We start from the raw sequence: 21,485 nt of genomic DNA, 5'->3' as shown, positions 1-21,485 counted from the left end.
CGGGCTGTAACACAACAAAATGTCAAGGGGTGTGAATACTTTCTGAAGGCACTGTATATACAATATACACAGAAAAAAATATATCAACGCAACATGCAACAATTTCTAAGATTTTACTGAGTTACAGTTCATAAACAGTGGGGAGAACAAGTATTTGATACGCTGCCGATTTTGCAGGTTTTCCTACTTACAAAGCATGTAGAGGTCTTTAATTTTTATCATAGGTACACTTCAACTGTGAGAGACGGAGTCTAAAACAAAAATCCAGAAAATCACATTGTATGATATTTAAGTAATTCATTTGCATTTTATTGCATGACATGAAGTATTTGATACATCAGAAAAGCAGAACTTAATATTTGGTACAGAAACCTTTGTTTGCAATTACAGAGATCATACGTTTCCTGTAGGTCATGACCAGGTTTGCACACACTGCAGCAGGGATTTTGGCCCACTCCTCCATACAGACCTTCTCCAGATCCTTCAGGTTTCGGGCTGTCGCTGGGCAATACGGACTTTCAGCTCCCTCCAAAGATTTTCTATTGGGTTCAGGTCTGGAGACTGGCTAGGCCACTCCAGGACCTTGAGATGCTTCTTACGGAGCCACTCCTTAGTTGCCCTGGCTGTGTGTTTCGGTCGTTGTCATGCTGGAAGACCCAGCCACGACCCATCTTCAATGCTCTTACTGAGGGAAGGAGGTTGTTGGCCAAGATCTCGCGATACATGGCCCCATCCATCCTCCCCCTCAATACGGTGCAGTCGTCCTGTCCCCTTTGCAGAAAAGCATCCCCAAAGAATGATGTTTCCACCTCCATGCTTCACGGTCGGGATGGTGTTCTTGGGGTTGTACTCATCCTTCTTCTTCCTCCAAACACGGCGAGTGGAGTTTAGACCAAAAAGCTCTATTTTTGTCTCATCAGACCACATGACCTTCTCCCATTCTTCCTCTGGATCATCCAGATGGTCATTGGCAAACTTCAGACGGGCCTGGACATGCGCTGGCTTGAGCAGGGGGACCTTGCGTGCGCTTCAGGTCCCAGCTCTCTTCAGGTCATTGACCAGGTCCTGCCGTGTAGTTCTGGGCTGATCCCTCACCTTCCTCGTGATCATTGATGCCCCACGAGGTGAGATCTTGCATGGAGCCCCAGACCGAGGGTGATTGACCGTCATCTTGAACTTCTTCCATTTTCTAATAATTGCGCCAACAGTTGTTGCCTTCTCACCAAGCTGCTTGCCTATTGTCCTGTAGCCCATCCCAGCCTTGTGCAGGTCTACAATTTTAATCCCTGATGTCCTTACACAGCTCTCTGGTCTTGGCCATTGTGGAGAGGTTGGAGTCTGTTTGATTGAGTGTGTGGACAGGTGTCTTTTATACAGGTAACGAGTTCAAACAGGTGCAGTTAATACAGGTAATGAGTGGAGAACAGGAGGGCTTCTTAAAGAAAAACTAACAGGTCTGTGCGAGCCGGAATTCTTACTGGTTGGTAGGTGATCAAATACTTATGTCTTAAAAATCATACAATGGATTTTCTGGATTTTTGTTTTAGATTCCGTCTCTCACAGTTGAAGCGTACCTATGATAAAGATTACAGACCTCTACATGATTTGTAAGTAGGAAAACCTGCAAAATTGGCAGTGTATCAAATACTTGTTCTCCCCACTGTAAGGAAATCAGTTAATTGAAATAAATTCATTAGGCCCTTATCTATGGATTTCACATGAGTGGGAATACAGATATGCATCTATTGGTCACAGATACCTTAAACCTTAAATAAAAAAAGTATGGGTGTGGATCAGAAAACCAGTCAGTATCTGGTGTGACCACCATTTGCCTCATGCAATATTTCACATTTCCTTCGCATAGAGTTGATCAAGCTGTTGATTGTGGCCTGTGTAATGTTGTTCCACTCCTCTTCAATGGCTGTGCGAAGTTGCTGGATATTGCTGGAAACCGGAACATGCTGTTGTACGCGTTGATCAAGAGCATCCCAAACATGCTCAATGGGTGACATGTCTGGTGAGTATGCAGGCCATGGAAGAACTGGGACATTTTAAGCTTCCAGGAATTGTGTAAAGGTCCTTGAGACATGGGGCTGTGCATTATCATGCTGAAACATGAGGTGATGGTGGTGGATGAATGGCACGATAATTGACCTCAGGATCTCGTCACAATATCTCTGTCCTTTCAAATTGGCATCAATAAAATGCAATGGTGTTTGTTGTCCGTGGCTAATGCCTGCCCATACCATAACCCCACCGCCACCATCTGGCACACTGCTCACAACATTGACATCAGCAAACCACTCGCCCACGCAACGCCATACACGCTGTCTGCCATCTGCCCGGTACAGTTGAAACCGGGATTCAGCCGTGAAGAGCACACTTCTCCAGTGTGCCAGTGGCCATCGAAGGCGAGTATTTGCCCACTGAAGTATGTTACGACGCCGAACAGCAGTCAGGTCAAGACCCTAGTGAGGACGACGAGCATGCAGATGAGCTTCACTGAGACTTTCTGACAATTTGTGCAGAAATTCTTTGGTTTTACAAACCCACAGTTTCATCATCTGTTTGGGTGGCTGGTCTCAGACTATCACACAGGTGAATAAGCCGGATGTGGAGGTCCTGGGCTGGCGTGGTAACACGTGGTCTGCGGTTGTGAGGCCGGTTGCACGAATTGCCAAATTCTCTAAAACTACATTCGAGGCAGCTTATTGTAGAGAAATTAACATTAAATTATATGCCAACAGCTCTGGTGGACAGTCCTGCAGTTAGCATGCCAATTGCACGCTCCCTCAAAACTTGAGATGTCTGTGGCATTGTGTTGTGTGACAAAACTGCACCTTTTAGAGTGGCCTTTTGTTGTGCTCAGCACAAGGTGCACCTGTGTAATGATCATGCTGTTTAATCAGCTTCTTGATATGCCACATCTGTCAGGTGGATGGTTTGTCTTGGCAAAGGAGAAATGGTCACTAACAGGGATGTAAACAAATTACTGCACAACATTTGAGAGAAATAAGCTTTTTGTGCATATGGAACATTTCTGGGATCTTTTATTTCAGCTCATGAAACATGGGACAAACACTTTGCATGTTGCGTTTTTATATTTTTGTTCAGTGTATATACACTGAGTGTACAAAACATTAAGGACACCTTCCTAATATTGAGTTGCACCCCCACTGAACAGCCTCAATTCGTCAGGGCGTGGAGTCTACAAGGTGTCGAAAGCGTTCCACAGGGATGCTGGCCCATTTTGACTCCAATGCTTCCCACAGTTGTGTCAAGTTGGCTGGATGTCCTTTGGGTGGTGGACCATTCTTGATACACACGGGAAACTGTTGAGCATGAAAAACCCAGCAGCGTTGCAGTTCGGTGCGCCTACTATGTCTCAATTGTCTCGAGGCTTCAATATCCTTCTTTAACCTGTCTCTTCCGCTTCATGTAAACTGATCGAAGTGAATTTAACAAATGACCATCAATAAGGGACCATAGCTTTCACCTGGATTCACCTGGTCAGTCAGTCTGTCATGGAAAGAGCAGGTTTCCTTAATGTTTTGTACAGTCAGTGTATATGTATTTTAATGCAAATCATAGCGTATAGATGCTGGATGTACTGCTTTTTCATAGTAACCCACCATAATGGTAGTCTATTATTTTGTATCTGTGCAGAGCATAATTGCTAGTAGCCTATGTGTCAATCATTTAGTATAATAGGTGTGTAATAGTGATGCGCAGGTTGACTCATAACCCGCAGTCCCTGCGGTTATATCCGCAGGTATAGGGTCATTAAATACTGTGTGGATGAAGGGCGGGTGGGTTGAGTAAAGAGAAAGCAATGCATTAAAAATCCATAAATGTATCATCCTTGTACAATTCATATCTATAGGCTACATTTAGGTTTTTCTTTCATTCTTTTTATCTGGCGAAAGTGCGTAGCCTAAGCTTTTGGGCCTAACTGTACGCTCTCCAAATACAAATACAAACGTCGATCCATTGAGCAAAAAAGGACAATGTCTGAGTTTAATTCAAGAACAGAAAAGCTGCAAAATGGAGAGCTGAAAATAAATAGAAGGGAGGGCCAGAACAGTAGCCTAATGTTTGCGAAATATTTGGTGAAGGGATAAAAGAGGATGATAGCAGTGCCGGCTATGTTATGTGTGATGTTTGTGAGGTGCTATACAAATTCGACAGCCCCAAGACGGGGACTTCAAAATGGCACGTCAAGTGAACTGTAGGTTAGGCCTACTGTTCAGATGAGTTAAATTGAATAGTAGCCTGAAATTAGTACATTGACTGGATGTCTATAACCTCTCACATAGCCTAATACAGTGGTCACCAACCGGTCGATCTCCAAGGCATTCCTAGTCGATCAACAAACATTTCAGTAAAATAACAACGATAAAGCCTTGCTTTCCTTTCTTTTTTAAAAATCCGTTTCGCGCTGTTGGCAGAAGGTGCATTTGATTCAGCAGCCCTATTGCCGTGAAGGCAAAGTGTTCCCATTTTTAACCATTTCATGTGTTTGAATGTAGAACTACCCGGCAGGCCCAAAGAGCAAATCAAGTGCACAAATAGGCCTACCACTGGCCAATCAGATAGCTCAGATCACTGTGTCTGCAGTTTCCTTGAGCCATAGACTGTAAAAAGAAGCCTTGAGCACACGGCAAAGTTGATACTGTGAGATTTCAAAGCTTTTAAAACCATGAGCTGCAGTTTTTAAGATCATGTTTAAGTTGTTATTCAGCACTGTCAACACTTTTTATAAGCCATAAAATGCATGTTCTCCGTACTTCCACTCACGCTACAACCAGCACTGCAGCTGCAATTAATGAGTAGCAAAGTGTTTCGATAAGCTTGCATTGTTGTTATTATTAGCGGCTTTTGTCTTTTTTAATATCAAGGAATATTTAACTTTTTCTGGTCATACCTCAATTAGTTATTTTATCATTTCAAAATGGTCTGAGAAGAACAACATTGGCAGGGCAATTCAAGCATAGTCATTACGTAGTGATAATGTATTGGGCCTATAGCCTACTGCAGAAACCTCATTGCTATAGAACTGTTTTTAATAGGTTACTGTTGCATAGGCTTACGTTTTTTAAGTCATGTTTTAAAATCAATCGGAGCAGTAGATCTCGGCTTGCATTTTGACTCAGAAATTGATCTTGACACAGAAAGGGTTGGTGACCACTGGTCTAATATAATATTAACTCCTGCAGAATTAATCATTTCTTGCAGTAAAATAATACACCAAATGTACATTTTGACTCGGGAACAGGAGTGGAGGAATATTATTTATTTATTTCAGCATTGAGAGAATGAATGTACGGTTAGGGGACCGTCTGTAAAGGTGCTATTTTTATCAGCATCGTAAAAGCTGATAGTATTTCAAGCACATACAATATGCATCCAAGCCGATCTGAAATCTTATCAGAAACATGTTGGGTATTTTTCACAGCTTTTAATTTCTTTAAAACCGGTCAAACTGATGTCATTTGGAAATTTTGCACGGAAAATCTTTCCTGTTTTTTTCCTACAGTTATTGATATTCTGGTGAGGAAGGGTTTATTTAATATTTTAAGGCAACAAGTAATGACAGAAAAGAAAAACTGCATGTAATTATAGGCAAGTTTACAAACAAATAGCTTACCAAAATGCGGAAATTATAAGCAGAAACATAGGCCTATCTACGTAAAGAGGCCTGTCAAAAAATCACTCCACCATCTTTGACTGTAGTGCATTTTCTATATTTGCAGGTTACGGTCGGGTGCGGGCCTCAGATTTTCACTTTATCACATATAGTCGTGCGGTTGTGGATGGGTTATTAGCAATTGCGGGTGGGTGAACAAGTGCAAAAACTGCATACTAAACATCCCTCTTTTCCAACCGTTTATTCTTACAGGGTGACTACAGTATTCACATGAACACATTGCTGGAGAACAACCAGAGAAGATATTGTCTCTGGCGTTCCTGTGGGATATGAATGACAGCTTGAGAATGTCACCTGAGATCATGATGTTTCACCAAATGATGGAACAAGCCCAGAACGCCAGCTGTGAAGCACCCGCCCACATCTGTAATAAGAGTGCAAGTGGAGACACACTACAGCTGCCCACTTTCTCCACAGCAGCCAAAGTCAGAGTAATCATTACATTTACTCTGTGTGCCATGTCAGCTGTCTGTAACCTAGCTGTGCTGTGGGCTGCCAATACCAACGGCAAGCGCAAGTCCCACGTTAGGATATTAATAATTAACCTGACTGTGGCGGACCTGCTGGTGACTTTCATAGTCATGCCTGTTGACGCTGTCTGGAATATCACAGTTCAGTGGCAGGCAGGAGATGTCGCCTGTAGGCTGCTGATGTTCATGAAACTTGTTGCCATGTACTCCTGTGCTTTTGTCACAGTGGTCATTAGCTTGGACCGCCAGTCTGCTATCCTCAACCCACTGGCCATCAATGAGGCCAAGAAGAGAAGCAAGATCATGTTGTCTGTGGCGTGGGCGATGAGTGTGATTATGTCTGTTCCCCAGGTGAGGCTCTGGTTAAGAGAGGTTTCATGTTTGATCTCCTCAGCCTAATCTCAAGATGCCACCACAAGGATAAAAATAGACTTCCTGTATACCCCAGTGATGTTAAATGTTCAAGTAAAACAACATCAAATGACATAACCCTGCAGCGGCTTTATAGCACATGCACATTACTGACTTGATGCATGTTGTCAGGTTCACTTACCAAGAATAGAACATTTGATTTTGACAGCAATTAGAAACGTAGGAATGGTAAGCACTAATTCAGAAAACTCAAACACTTTCCTGAAGGGAATTTCAGTACAGGTGTTGCAGTTAATCAATATTGTCCATGGTTTAAGAGTAACCTTTAAATGTGATTGATAACTGGTGAGTAGGGCCTGCCCTACATCATTTACCGACTCCTGATTATGACAGTAATTATACATTTGGTGTCTCTGCAATAAAATCCATTAAACTACATAGGCTTTGAAAAATGGAGTCACTGAAAGAAGACCTTACCTGCAATTATTAATAATTCACAATTAATTTCAAGCATTCAACACTTGCATCTTCACCTTTGTGCAAATTCAGTGAAATGAGCACTTAAACATGGTATTAGTCACATTACAGACTAGGCAGGAGCAATTTTCTGCTGCATGAAACACTAGTATTTCATGCAGTACATCACTTAAGCCAAGCCATAGAATTATGGTTAAAGAGAGACATTTTTATTGTTAAAGACTAATGTTTCCTTTGTGTTGTAATACAGATGCTGATATTCCACAGTGTGACCATCACAGTCCCAGAGAAGTTTACCCAGTGCACTACCCACGGGAGCTTTGTCCAACACTGGCAGGAAACTCTGTACAACATGTTCACCTTCGCCTGTCTATTCCTGCTGCCGCTGATCATCATGATCGTCTGTTACACACGGATCCTGGTGGAGATATCCAGCCGTATGACCCATGGAAACAGTAGGTCAAATTACATATTTTACCGTCAATTGTAGTATTCTAGTGGCAATAATGGTAGAGGTATTTCTAGGTGTAGTAGTATACAGTTGTTCATGAGGGGTTTACTAAGAGCACTGCATATTGATGATAAAGGTAATATAAACTTATTGACAAATATGGTGTTGAGATTAGGAGGAAGTGTTTATTTCCTTGTTTCAGTGTATTCTAAGGAGATACATCTCAGACGCTCCCACAACAACATTCCAAAAGCACGGATGAGGACTTTGAAAATGAGTATTGTTATCGTGACTTCCTTCATCGTCTGCTGGACCCCTTACTACCTGTTGGGACTGTGGTACTGGTTCTTCCCTGACTATATGGATGAGACGGTCTCTCATTCTTTGACTCATATGCTCTTTATTTTTGGCCTCTTCAATGCCTGTTTGGACCCAATAACTTACGGCCTGTTCACCATCCATTTCCGCCATGGCCTGAAGCGCTACTGTCGGAGTGCAGCCGTGCTCAGCCGTGAGTCAGAGAACAACACTACCCTGACCGGCTCCTTCAGGTGCTCCTCCTTCCGCATGACACGGCTTACCCAGCAAGGCCAGACCACCATCACTGGCCAGAGGGCAGAGGAGGAACAGGGCAAGAAACCCTGCCGCTATAGCAACTATCTCACAGTTCACAGCAGTGGAGGTGACCCATGTCCTGCCAATCATGAAAGCATGATATGAGGGATTAGAATAAGTCCTACTTATGAACATTGCTTATACCCTCATCTGTTGGCTGACAATGAATAACTTAACTTTTGTGCTGTAAGAAAGCACTTTTTGCATACATTTTCATTCAGCCAGACATTGCTTACAGTGTAAATCATAAGACACTTTTCTGCATATTATTCAAACAGTAGTACTCCCGTTCAGTGGTCTTTGGACTTGTCCAGGAAACAAAATTCTCCATGGATATATCCAATTTCCTCAAGATGTGCAAAGGAGGAAGCCTATAAATGAATTGCTCTTTGTTCAAGTAAAGTTAATCTTGCAGGCAGACATTACATATGCACTGTAAAAAGTGGGACAGCGCTGTTGTTAATCTGAAGTGCTTTTACATTTTAGCAGACGCTCTTATCCAGAGAGACTTACAGTTAGTGAGTGCATACATTTTTCATACTGGCCCCCCGTGGGAGTCAAACCCACAACCCTGGCGTTGCAAGCGCCATGCTCTACCAACTGAGCTACACGGGACTATAGCGATTGGAATGATTGAAAATTATGCTTTGGTTTGTTCAACCTATTCTATTACATTTACCTGAAATCACATAACAAATTAGACAGATCAATGACATTTTAAAAATTGAATGAAAGCTTCTAAATTGCTTTCAACACCGCATGCTCATTGAATAGTGGTGGGGGCAATGTAGCAGCCGCAGCCTATCAAAATAGTTGGAGGCGTGGCTTATTGGCGACGTGGCTTTCAGGTTGTTATTTATGCCCACCCGTGAGAGTGAATGTCATTCCAGTTAATGTGGTCTACTGTAGTCGTTATACAAACTTAGACTTGTACACTGACAGCATATGTAATGATACTTGCATAAGAGCATGTAATACTGAAGAGCCTGGTAAGTTTTCTATGTTTAGGTAGCCAATGCTTGGTTGCAATATTGTTGCTATGAAATTTGAAAGTGTTGTGTAAAGAATATGTTAGGATTTTTTTTTTAACAAGCTTAATTTTTTTTTTTACAGGGAATATATTTAATTGCTTGTAACCCAATTGAAGAAATGTGGATATGTAATTCCAAATTAAAAGGTGAACTTGGAACAAGATGAAAAAATGGGCTGTATTTAGGCTACAGTAAATATCCGTTTGTATTTGTTATTTATTAGGTTTAACTAAAGGGGACAAGTAAGTTTAGTGTTGAAATATATAGGTTGAAACTTGAAATATAGTTTTGGTAATAATCAAATAAAACAGTTGGCATTAAATCATATATTTGGTTTTAACAAATTTAGCATTTTCCTATTGAGAAAACCCAACCCATTTACAGTTGAAGTCGGAAGTTTACATACTCTTAGGTTGGAGTCATTAAAACTTGTTTTTCAACCACAAACTATAGTTTTGGCAAGTCGGTTAGAACATCTACTTTGTGCATGACACAAGTACTTTTTCCAACAATTGTTTACATACAGATTATTTCACTTATAATTCACTGTATCACAATTCAAGTGGGTCAGAAGTTTACATACACTAAGTTGACTGTGCCTTTTAAACAGCTTGAAAAAATTCCAGAAAATGATGTCATGGCTTTAGAAGCTTCTGATAGGCTAATTGACATCATTTGAGTCAATTGGAGGTGTACCTGTGGATGTAATTCAAGGCCTACCTTCAAACTCATTGCCTCTATGCTTGACATCATGGGAAAATCAAAAGAAATCAGCCAAAACCTCTGATTTTTTTTTTTAGACCTCGATAAGTCTGGTTCAACCTTGGGAGCAATTTCCAAACACCTGAAAGGTACCACGTTCCTCTGTACAAACAATAGTACGCAAGTATAAACACCATGGGACCACGCAGCCGTCATACCGCTCAGGAAGGAGACGCGTTCTATCTCCTAGAGATGAACGTACTTTGGTGCGAAAAGTGCAAATCAATCCCAGAACAACAGCAAAGGACCTTGTGAAGATGCTGGAGGAAACAGGTACAAAAATATCTATATCCACACTAAAACTAGTCCTATATCGATATAAACTGAAAGGCCGCTCAGCAAGGAAAAAGCCACTGCTCCAAAACCGCCATAAAAAAGCCAGACTACGGTTTGCAACTGCACATGGGGACAAAGATCGTACTTTTTGGAGAAATGTCCTCCGGTCTGATGAAACAAAAATAGAACTGTTTGGCCATAATGACCATCGTTATGTTTGGAGGAAAAAGGGGGTTGCTTGCAAGCCGAAGAACACCATCCCAACCGTGAAGCACAGGGGTGGCAGCATCATTCTGTGGGGGTGCTTTGCTGCAGGAGGGACTGGTGCACTTCACAAAATAGATGGCATCATGAAGAAGGAAAATTATGTGGATATATTGAAGCAACATCTCAAGACGGAAGTTAAAGCTTGGTCGCAAATGGGTCTTCCAAATGGACAATGACCCCAAGCACACTTCCAAATTTGTGGCAAAATGGCTTAAGGACAACAAAGTCAAGGTATTGGAGTGGCCATCACAAAGCCCTGACCTCAATCCTATAGAACATTTGTGGGCAGAACTGAAAAAGCGTGTGTGAGCAAGGAGGCCTACAAACCTGAGTTACACCAGCTCTGTCAGGAGGAATGGGCCAAAATGTACCCAACTTATTGTGGGAAGCTTGTGGAAGGCTACTCAAAACGTTTGACCCATGTTAAATAATTTAAAGGGAACGCTACCAAATACTAATTGAGTGTATGTACAGTGCTATGAAAAAGTGTTTGCCCCCTTTCTAATTTTCTCTACTTTTGCATATTTGTGATACTGAATGTTATCAGATCTTCAACCAAAACCTAATATTAGATAAAGGGAATATAAATGAACAAATAACACAACAATTACATATTTATTTCATAAACAAAGTTATGCAACACCCAATTCCCCTGTGTGAAAAAGTAATTGCCCCCTTACACTCAATAACTGGATGTGCCACCTTTAGCTGCAATGACTCAAACCAAATGCTTCCTGTAGTTGTTGATCAGTCTCTCACGTTGCTGTGGAGGAATTTTGGCCCACTCTTCCATGCAGAACTGCTTTAACTCAGTGACGTGTGGGTTTTCAAGCATGAACTGCTCGTTTCAAGTCCTGCCACAACATCTCAATTGGGATTAGGTCTGGACTTTGACTAGGCCATTCCAAAACTTCCAATTTGTTGCTTTTTAGCAATTTTCATGTAGACTTGATTGTGTGAAAAACTTCTGACTCACTGGGAATGTGATGAAAGAAATAAAAGCTGAAATAAATCATTCTCTTTACTATTATTCTGACATTTCACATTCTTAAAATAAAGTGGTGATCCTAACTGACCTAAATCAGGGAATTTTTACTAGGATTAAATGTCAGGAATTGTGAAAAACTGAGTTTAAATGTAGTTGTCTAAGGTGTATGTAAACTTCCAACTTCAACTGTACTTGTAACCAGTCGAAGTAGTTTTTTTAGGTTGATCCAAAGAGTCAAATTATACAATGTGGACTTGGAACAACAACTGTAAATCTAGGCAAATACAGTCTGATGACATCTAGATGCTCAACTTGTGGTTCATTGTGCAATGCGCAGAACAGCTTTATGTGAATTCAAAAAGGCTAACATTTTGATCTATGATCAAATGAATGTTGTGATGCAGTAAATATTGTAATCCACCCTTATAGCCTTTATAATTTAAGTGGTTGGGCATAGTGAAGTGTGAATGTACCTTACAGAAATATGTATAGTCTTGGTTGGTTCTTTGGTGATGTGTTATTTATGGAAGTTATGTCCAGTGCCTGAGGGATGTCACTGCATAGTGTGTTGCATATACATAAAACTGGAGACAACCAAACTGTAAAATGTGATCGGTTGGTTGGTTTGTCATCTAAAAAAATATTGTATTATGTTGTGTGTAATGCTTTAATGGTCACATTCTGTACATGTTACAGTAGAAGACAAACAGATACAGGTAATTTAATGTTGAATACTGGGACCCAAACATGTTGCAGAAAACCCCATAAGACACAATTTGTTAACTAATATTCGGTTGTATGCTTTTCTCTTAAATGTTTGCTTGTGTTCAAAGAAACAAAACGTTTAGGGGATAGCAATATTTGTGTGCATGATTGCAATATTTGTTAAGTTAAAAGCAAGATGTGTGTATTTGTGATGTGTACATTATTTAAATAAAGTTTTGTGTTAATTGTTCTAATGCATACTAAGCAATTCCTGAATTATTGGAGGAGCAGAATTCATCGAAAGTAATGAACACTATCAGAAAAGTCGATTAGTTACTTATCACAATATTATTTTGAACTCAAATTATCGATTTGTCCCACCAAAAAACACACACACACACACATATATATATATATATATATATATATATATATATATATATATATATAGTGTATATATACACTACCAGTCAAAAGATTGGACACACCTACTCATTCAAGGGGTTTTCTTTATTTTTACTATTTTTACATTTTAGAATAATAGTGAAGACATCAAAACTATGAAATAACACATATGGAATCAAAAAAGTGTTAAACAAATCAAAATATATTTTATATTTGAGATTCTTCAAATAGCCACCCTTTGCCTTGATGATAGCTTTGCACACTCTTGGCATTCTCTCAACCAACTTCATGAGAGAGTCATCTGGAATGCATTTCAATTAACAGGTGTGCCTTCTTAAAAGTTAATTTGCGGAATTCCTTTCCTTAATGCGTTTGAGCCAATCAGTTGTGTTGTGACAAGGTAGGGGGGTATACAGAAGATAGCCCTATTTGGTAAAAGACCAAGTCCATATTATGGCAAGAATAGCCCAAATAATCAAAGAGAAACGACAGTCCATCATTACTTTAAGACATGAAGGTCAGTCAATACGGAACATTTCAAGAACTTTGTGCAGTCGCAAAAATCAAGCGCTATGATGAAACTGGCTCTCATGAGGTCCGCCACAGGAATGGAAGACCCAGAGTTACCTCTGCTGCAGAGGATAAGTTCATTAGAGTTACGAGCCTCAGAAATCGCAGCCAAACAAATGCTTCACAGAGTTCAAGTAACAGACATCCCAACATCAACTGTTCAGAGGAGACTGTGTGAATCAGGCCTTCATGGTCGAATTGCTGCAAAGAAACCACTACTAAAGGACACCAATAAGAAGAAGAGACTTGCTTGGGCCAAGAAACACAAGCAATGAACATTAGACCGGTGGAAATTTGTCCTTTGGTCTGGAGTCCAAGTTGGAGATTTTTGGTTCCAACGGCCGTGGCTTTGTGAGACTATTTGAAGAATCTCAAATATAAATATTTAAGACTTTTTTGTTACTACATGATTCTATATGTGTTATTTCATAGTTTTGATGTCTTCACTATTATTCTACAATGTAGAAAACAGTAAAAATAAAGAAAACCCCTTGAATGAGTAGGTGTGTCCTTTTGACTGGTAGGGTGTGTGTATGTATATATATATATATATATACACTGAGTGTACAAAACATTAGGAACACCTGCTCTTTCCATGACATAGACTGACCAGTCTATGACCCTGACCAGTTGAAAGCTATGATCATGTCACGCCCTGACTCAGGGGACGCTTATATGTTGAGTCAGGGTGTGTATATTCCTTGTTGTGCTTTTTCTATGTGGCTTGTCTACCTTAGGACTTCACGTTTCGTTTCCTTTGTCGTGTGTTTATAGTTCAATAAACATGTACGCATATCATGCTGCGCCTTGGTCTGACCCGTCCTTAAACGAATGTGACAGATCCCTTATTGATGTCATCTGGTAAATCCACTTCAATCAGTGTAGGTGAAGGGGAGGAGACAGGTTAAAAAAATGTATAGCCTTGAGACTATTGAGACATGAATTGTGTATGTGGGCCATTCAGAGGGTAAATTGGCAAGGCAAAAGATTTAAGTGCCTTTGAACGGGGTATGGTAGTAGGTACCAGGCGCACTGTTTGAGTGTGTCAAGAACTGCAGCACTTATGGGTTTTTCATGCTCAACAGTTTCCCGTGTGTATCAAGAATGCTCCACCACCCAAATGACATCCAGCTAACTTGACACACCTGTGGGAGGCATTGGAGTCAATATGGTGTTGGTGTCCCAGTGGACCACTTTCGACACCTTGTAGAGTTCATGCCCCGGGGAATTTAGGCTGTTCTGATGGCAAAAGGGGGTGCAACTCAATATTAGGAAGGTGTTCCTAATGTTTTGTAAACTCAGTGTATATATTTTTAGCTAGGTACCGTTAGTTAGCGCTAGTCGGCTGTACCTGCGCCAAATTGTGAGCCGACGTGTTTTCAGCACTTTTTATTTCCATGATTTTCAATACATATCCTATCAGCACGTTTCAGCACCTAATATCGTATTGTGAGGTCCCTGGCAATTCCCAGCCCTAATGTGAGCATGCTATTACAATACAGTTAAATTGTGTTCATTATCAGGCTGTGCAGATTGTCTTCTAACAAAACACTATCTCTGGCCTGATCAACCATGTGATCTTATTCTGGACATGATGCATAAATAATGTAGTATTATCTGATAAATCTCTTTTCCATTTCCAGTGCATTGCTCACACACTGTCTGACTGAATGGCAAATGCATCAAAACAAATCTCCTTCTACACTACTGCTTGCCAACAGTATAGAAAAACAATGTTTTTTCTTTATACAACGGGTGGTTCTAATGTTGATTAGTTAAAAACGCATTCCAGCCAGTGTCAATTCCACAAGGTACCACCGGCTAAATCTATGACGTTAAAATGCCTATTTTCTCTGTTCCATCTGACTACATAATCCACTGTCTCATCAGCCCAGCCAGGCAATTTATAAACTTGATTTCCACTATAAAAAGCATCTAGACATTATCTCCCATTTCTTTTAGACTAACATTTAGTTTTCAACAGCGGAGATTTGTATAAACCTGGCTGTCTGTATTCAAATTCGATCTCCAGCTGTCCCATAGTAATGAACGTGTCTGGAGTTGGGACGAGACCGACAGGCAGACAGCATTTCTCAGCCAGTCAAAATCATGAATCACCTGGCATAATTTTTATGGATATATACAAAGAAATGTCAATTGAAAAAAGGTCAAATGAAACGAAGTGCAGCTACACTACCATTCAAAAGTTTGGGGTCACTTAGAAATGTCCTTGTTTTCGAAAGAAAAGCAATTTTTCTGTCCATTAAAATAACATCAAATTGATCAGAAATACAGTGTAGACATTGTTAATGTTGTAAATGGCTATTGTTGCTGGAAACGGCTGATTTTTAATAGAATATCTGCATAGGCATACAGAGGCCCATTATCAGCAACCATCAGTCCTGTGTTCCAATGGCACGTTGTGTTTGCTTATCCAAGTTGATCATTTTAAAAGGCTAATTGATCAATAGAAAAACCACCAACGTTGATTGATGCAGTTGTTTGTCCCTGTTTATCTAGTGAGATAAACATGTAATATTGTAAAGTCTAGATCCGCTTTGTGGAACTTAATTTCATATCAGGTATTGTCTCAAAGCCCTTAGGAAGAATCCTCAGTGGCAGTTCTGATTTACCAAATTGGGAGTGATTGCCTGTCCTTTTTAACATGGAGTTTCTACTATGCAATAAGTCACAGGCTATGGTGTCCTGTAAGGTCCTCCATCTGAGGGTGACTGTGTATTCTGTCTCACTTCAGAAACAGTAAATGTATGCACTCACTAACTGTGAGTCGCTCTGGATAAGAGCATCTGCTAAATGACTAAAATTAAAAAATGTAAACAATGCAAGTGTAGATTCATGTCTCTGACCACCCATGGATACTGTCAAGAATGGAGCTAGCGTAACTAAACATGATTGATTTTGTCTCGTGTCGAGCTGTGTGACGGTGATGTTCTGGTGGGCACTTCATAATATCAACTACAATTTAAAGCCATACACTGTTAGTCTCCACTCTACACCATGTTTTCAGGACATTGATAATTATAAGTGTGCCAGCTCCCTTCAACCTTCATGTTTGTAAGGAGGGTTTGATTGTGACTAGAATTGAACTAGACATGATTTATTAAGTGGGCACAATGTTATATTGCAAGACAATGAAAGTTTTCCCAAATTAATGTCAGGGTGTTAGTATATGACACATTATGACCCATGCTGCTGAGTGAAGGTGTTGAGTTTTTAGGCTATTATGTTCTTTAAGTTTTATTGCAATAAGCAATCAAGCTCTGTTAAGTCATTAAAAAAAGGAACTTATACTTGTTTGGTGTTTTATACATCCTCTGTTGCTGCAATAACCTTACAGTGTAAAGGATGGTTCAGGGTTGCAATACTACTTTAGTGTCATCAGACCTCTGCATAGATAGGTGGACCTTTTGTGACCTCAATGAATTATGCTTGTACTACACTGAGTGTACAAAACATTAGGAACACCTTCCTAATATTGAGTTGCAACCCCTTTTGCCCTCAGAACAGCCTCAATTCGTCGGGGTGTCGAAAGCGTTCCACAGGGATGCTGGCCCATGTTGACTCCAATGCTTCCCACACTTGTGTCAAGTTTGCTGAATGTCCTTTGGGTGGTGGACCATTCTTGATACACACGGGAAACTGTTGAGCATGAAAAACCCAGCAGTGTTGCAGTTCTTGACACACTCAAACCAGTGTGCCTGACACATACTACCCTACCCCGTTCAAAGGCACTTAAATATTTTGTCTTGCCCATTCACCCTCTGAATGGTACACACACAATCCATATCGCAATTGTCCCCTTCATCTACACTGATGGAAGTGGATTTAACAAGTGACATCAATAAGGGATCATAGCTTTCAACTGGATTCACCAGGTCAGTCTATGTCATGAAAAGAGCAGGTGTTCCTAATGTTTTGTACACTCAGTGTACGTCTTGATGGAATCAAGAGGATATTTGAACCCATTTTTGCCCGAGGAGTGGTCACCTACAGATCTATGGTTGCAAAAGGACATGATTATCAAAACTGATGTCTGCTATGATTGCAATCCAGTTGTGAAAATGTTAATTCCATTCTATTCATCTATACCAGACTACCCTTATGTCCACTTTAAAGTGTGCTGTTGCACAGCCATACACACTGAATTTATCACAGTTTTTCATTTTAACAGATTTAAAACATTTATTTGAGGTAACAAAGTATTTGTCATTGTAGGGTATTGTGTGTAGATTGATGAGGGAAAAAACCAATTTAATCAATTTTAGAAAAATGCTGTAACCTAACAAAATGTGGAAAAAGCACTGCATATAAAGTGTCATATTTGTATTTGTATTTATTATGGATCCCCATTAGCAGCTGCCAAGGCAGTTTACATTCAATAAAACAATACATAACACAACACATTATTACACACTACTCTACCATAACATATTTACAATACAAAATCAACAATACAGCAAAATAACAATATTAAAATGTGTGTGTGTTGAGTGCGTGTGTTAGCATGTGTTTTTAAATGTTGTGTGTGTGCCTGTGTGTGTGTGTCTCTTCACAGTCCGCACTGTTCCATAAAGTGTAGTTTTATCTGTTTTTTAAATCTCATTTTACTGCTTGACTGAGTTACATGATGTGGAATAGAGTTCCATGTAGTCATGGCTATATGTAGTACTGTGCGTTTCCCGTAGTCTGTTCTGGACTTGGGGACTGTGAAGAGACCTCTGGTGGCATGTCTCGTGGGGTATGCATGGGTGTCCGAGCTGTGTGCCAGCATTCCAAACAGACAGCTCAGTACATTCAGCTTGTCAACACCTCTTAAAAAAACAAGCAGTAATGAAGTCAATCTCTCTTCCACTCTAAGCCAGGAGAGACTAACATGCATGTCATTAATGTTAGCTCTCCGTGTACTTTTAAGGGCGTGCTGCCCTGTTCTGAGCCAACTGCAATTTTCCCAAGTCCCTCCTTGTGGCACCTGACCACACTACTGAACAGTAGTCTAGGTGCGACAAAACTAGGGCCTGTAGGACCTGCCTTGTTGATAGTGTTGTTAAGAAGACAGAGCAGCGCTTAATTATGGACATACTTCTCCCCATCTTAGCTACTGTTGTATCAATATGCTTTGACCATGACAATCCAGGGTTACTCCAAGCAGTTTAGTAACTCAACTTGCTCAATTTCCACATTATTCATTACGAGATGTAGTTGAGGTTTAGGGTTTAGTGAATGATTTGACCCAAATACAATGCTTATTCCTTGCCACCCATTCCGAAACTAACTGCAACTCTTTGTTAAGTGTTGCAGTTATTTCAGTTGCTGTAGCAGCTGATGTGTATAGTGTTGAGTTATCCGCATACATAGACACACTGGCTTTACTCAAAGCCAGTGGCATGTCGTTAGTAAAGATGGAAAAAAGTAAGGGGCCTAAATAGCTGCCCTGAGGAATTCCTGATTCTACCTGGATTAAGTTTGAGAGGCTTCCATTAAAGAACACCCTCTGTGTTTTGTTAGACAAGTAACTCTTTATCCACATTATAGCAGGGGGTGTAAAGCCATAACACATACGTTTTTCCGCAGCAGACTATGATCGATAATGTCAAAAGCCGCACTGAATTCTAACAAAACAGCCCCCACAATATTTTGATCATCAATTTCTCTCAGCCAATCATCAGTCATTTGAGTAAGTGCTGTGCTTGTTGAATGTCCTTCTCTATAAGCATGCTGAAAGTTTGTTGTCAATTTGTTTACTGTAAAATAGCATTGTATCTGGTCAAACACAATTTTTTCCAATAGTTTACTAAGGGTTGGTAACAGGTTAATTGGTTGGCTATTTGAGCCAGTAAAGGGGGCTTTACTATTCTTAGGTAGCGGAATGACTTTTGCTTCCCTCCAAGCCTTGGGGCACATACATTCTAGTAAGCTTAAATTGAAAATATGGCAAATAGGAGTGGCAATATCGTCCGCTATTATCCTCAGTAATTTTCCATCCAAGTTGTCAGACCCCGGTGGCTTGTCATTGTTAATAGACAACAATACTTTTTTCACCTCTTCCACACTCACTTTACGGAATTCAAAATTACAATGCTTGTCTTTCATAATTTGGTCAGATATACTTGGATGTCTAGTGTCAGCAATTGTTGCTGGCATGTCATGCCTAAGTTTGCAAACTCAAAATTGAATACATTTCAACTCTATATCTGACATGCTACAGGTGTGCATGCTTGATGAATGCATGCACTGAAACAATCAAAAACATATATAATAGGAAACTGAAAACAATTACTGAAAACATTTTATTATTGGCATCTTAAAAAGTTGAGTTATGCCTAATATGGCATTTCATATAATTTTTCCAAAATGAATTATTGTTAACTTTGTTAAAAATAACCCAATTTGGGTCATTTTGACACCCAGCGCTGGGTCAATATTGGTCAAACACAGCATTGGATTAATTCAAACCAGTGGGGTTGGGTTGTGCTTCTAACCCAGCGCCTTGGGTTGAGCGCTTGACCCAGCTTTTGGGGTTTAAATATTGCAGGTTTTCTAAGTAATCCTTGGGTTATTTTCATTGTAATCCTAATTTCAATTTTGCTTATATTTTTGCCTTCCCTACTGTCCCACATTAAAAATATATATATTACGTAATTTAGCAGACGCTCTTATCCAGAGCGACTTACAGTTAGTGAGTGCATACATTTTTATTTTTTATACTGGAATCGAACCCACAACCCTGGCGTTGCAAATGCCATGCTCTACCAACTGAGCTACATCCCTGCCGGCCATTCCCTCCCCTACCCTGGACGACGCTGGGCCAATTGTGCGCCGCCCCACGGGTCTCCCGGTCGCGGCCGGCTACGACAGAGCCTGGATTCGAACCAGGATCTCTAGTGCCACAGCTAGCACTGCGATGCAGTGCCTTAGACCACTGCGCCACTCCCTTTCCTACAATCAAGATACATTGTTGAATTTCAAATAATTAATTTATATTGCCTGCATTTCAGAACATACATCACAGCACATCAGAGATTTGTCCAGAATGTACAAGAATATATACATTTTTTAAATAGCACATTGAAACAAAGCACTATTGTCTAAGTATGTATTATTTCATAAGATAAGATTTCATAAGATAGGATTGATTATTAAAATGTATTATGTTATTTCATGAACCAAACAGTCCAAACATCAGACTAAAGCCTCAGCTGAACTTGATGTGCACACTCTGATTGCAATCTGATCAAAACTACGCATGCGTTTGTGTGACACCGTCTGTCTTAAGTGGTATTAACACAGATCAGACAGTGCCAGAGCAAATCAATATATATTTACATTCACTGACACATGTCAGCCATCTTAGGCTATCTTAGGTGACAGCACACAGACACACATCATGCTGTTTTAACATACAATAATGGTCTACATTTGGGTCGAGTCAAAACACTGTTACACAGAGAACAAGCGTAAAGTATTATGTTTTAAGGTAACTCTACTAAGGACATGGACTAATGACTCATTACTTAAGTAATAACTGTTGTTATAATGATTTGTGATACAAGATTCATTAATGTATGTAAAACTCATAAGATGTATGTGAGGGAGAGAGGAGAAGGACACGCCATGTGTTATAGAGGTCACTGGTGAGGGACAGAAGGTCTGTGTGCCAAGATAGATTGGGGGCCACTTGTGCTAATCTTAGAAGGTGTATGTGATGGAATGGCCTGTCTAGGGTGACAATACCAAGTACGGGGATGCTATTGTGGTAGATGAGTGACACTCAATGATGGTTGGCAGATGTTGGACAGAAGTAGATCGGGAGAGCATTATATAAACTGAGAGATTTTGTATGGAAGTCATTCAGATGGCAGGAGGCTACGTCCGTACCGTCTGTCATTGAATCCAGTACTGAATTAAATAATGACTGAATCAACTCCCCATATGAGTGTCAACTACTTTCTTGCATCATTAACTTCTCGATACCAGGATCTCATCATAACAACTGTATTTCATTCATAAAGCACTTTTCACAATTCCCTAAATGTAACATTTGTATTTAAAATAAACTGTTGTGATGGAATGAAAGCATAGTGGAACTCGCTAAAGCGAGCCCAGCTTGAACAAAAAATGCCATTATATATAAATCATACAAATATATAAAGATGTATGTGCAACAGTAGTTGAAGGCGAACAAGCACATACCGTACAGTAGGCAAAAAGCAGGCACAAATGCATTAAAACAAATTAAAAGTCCATTTAACAGAGCTATAAATAGTGCCTTAAGAGCATATTAGCATTATATTATGAAGTCCAATGGTAAACAGGATACCTAGTCACTTGCACAACTGAATGCATTCAATCGAAATGTGTCTGCCGCATT

The 21,485-nt window shown here is 40.1% G+C and overlaps 1 protein-coding gene across 1 annotated transcript; it reads left to right on the top strand.

Moving 5' to 3' along the window:
• The first annotated feature begins 5,976 nt into the window (after positions 1-5,976).
• LOC121577455 (gonadotropin-releasing hormone II receptor-like) lies at positions 5,977-8,586 on the top strand. Its single transcript, XM_041891208.2, has 3 exons — positions 5,977-6,528; positions 7,277-7,481; positions 7,680-8,586. The coding sequence occupies exons 1-3, from the start codon at positions 5,977-5,979 to the stop codon at positions 8,195-8,197; spliced, it is 1,275 nt and encodes a 424-aa protein (XP_041747142.2). The 3' UTR covers positions 8,198-8,586.
• Positions 8,587-21,485: the final 12,899 nt, after the last annotated feature.

This window comes from Coregonus clupeaformis, chromosome 11 (genome assembly GCF_020615455.1).
Source record: "Coregonus clupeaformis isolate EN_2021a chromosome 11, ASM2061545v1, whole genome shotgun sequence".
NCBI lineage: Eukaryota > Metazoa > Chordata > Actinopteri > Salmoniformes > Salmonidae > Coregonus > Coregonus clupeaformis.
This window is presented reverse-complemented; position numbering and strand designations above follow the sequence as displayed.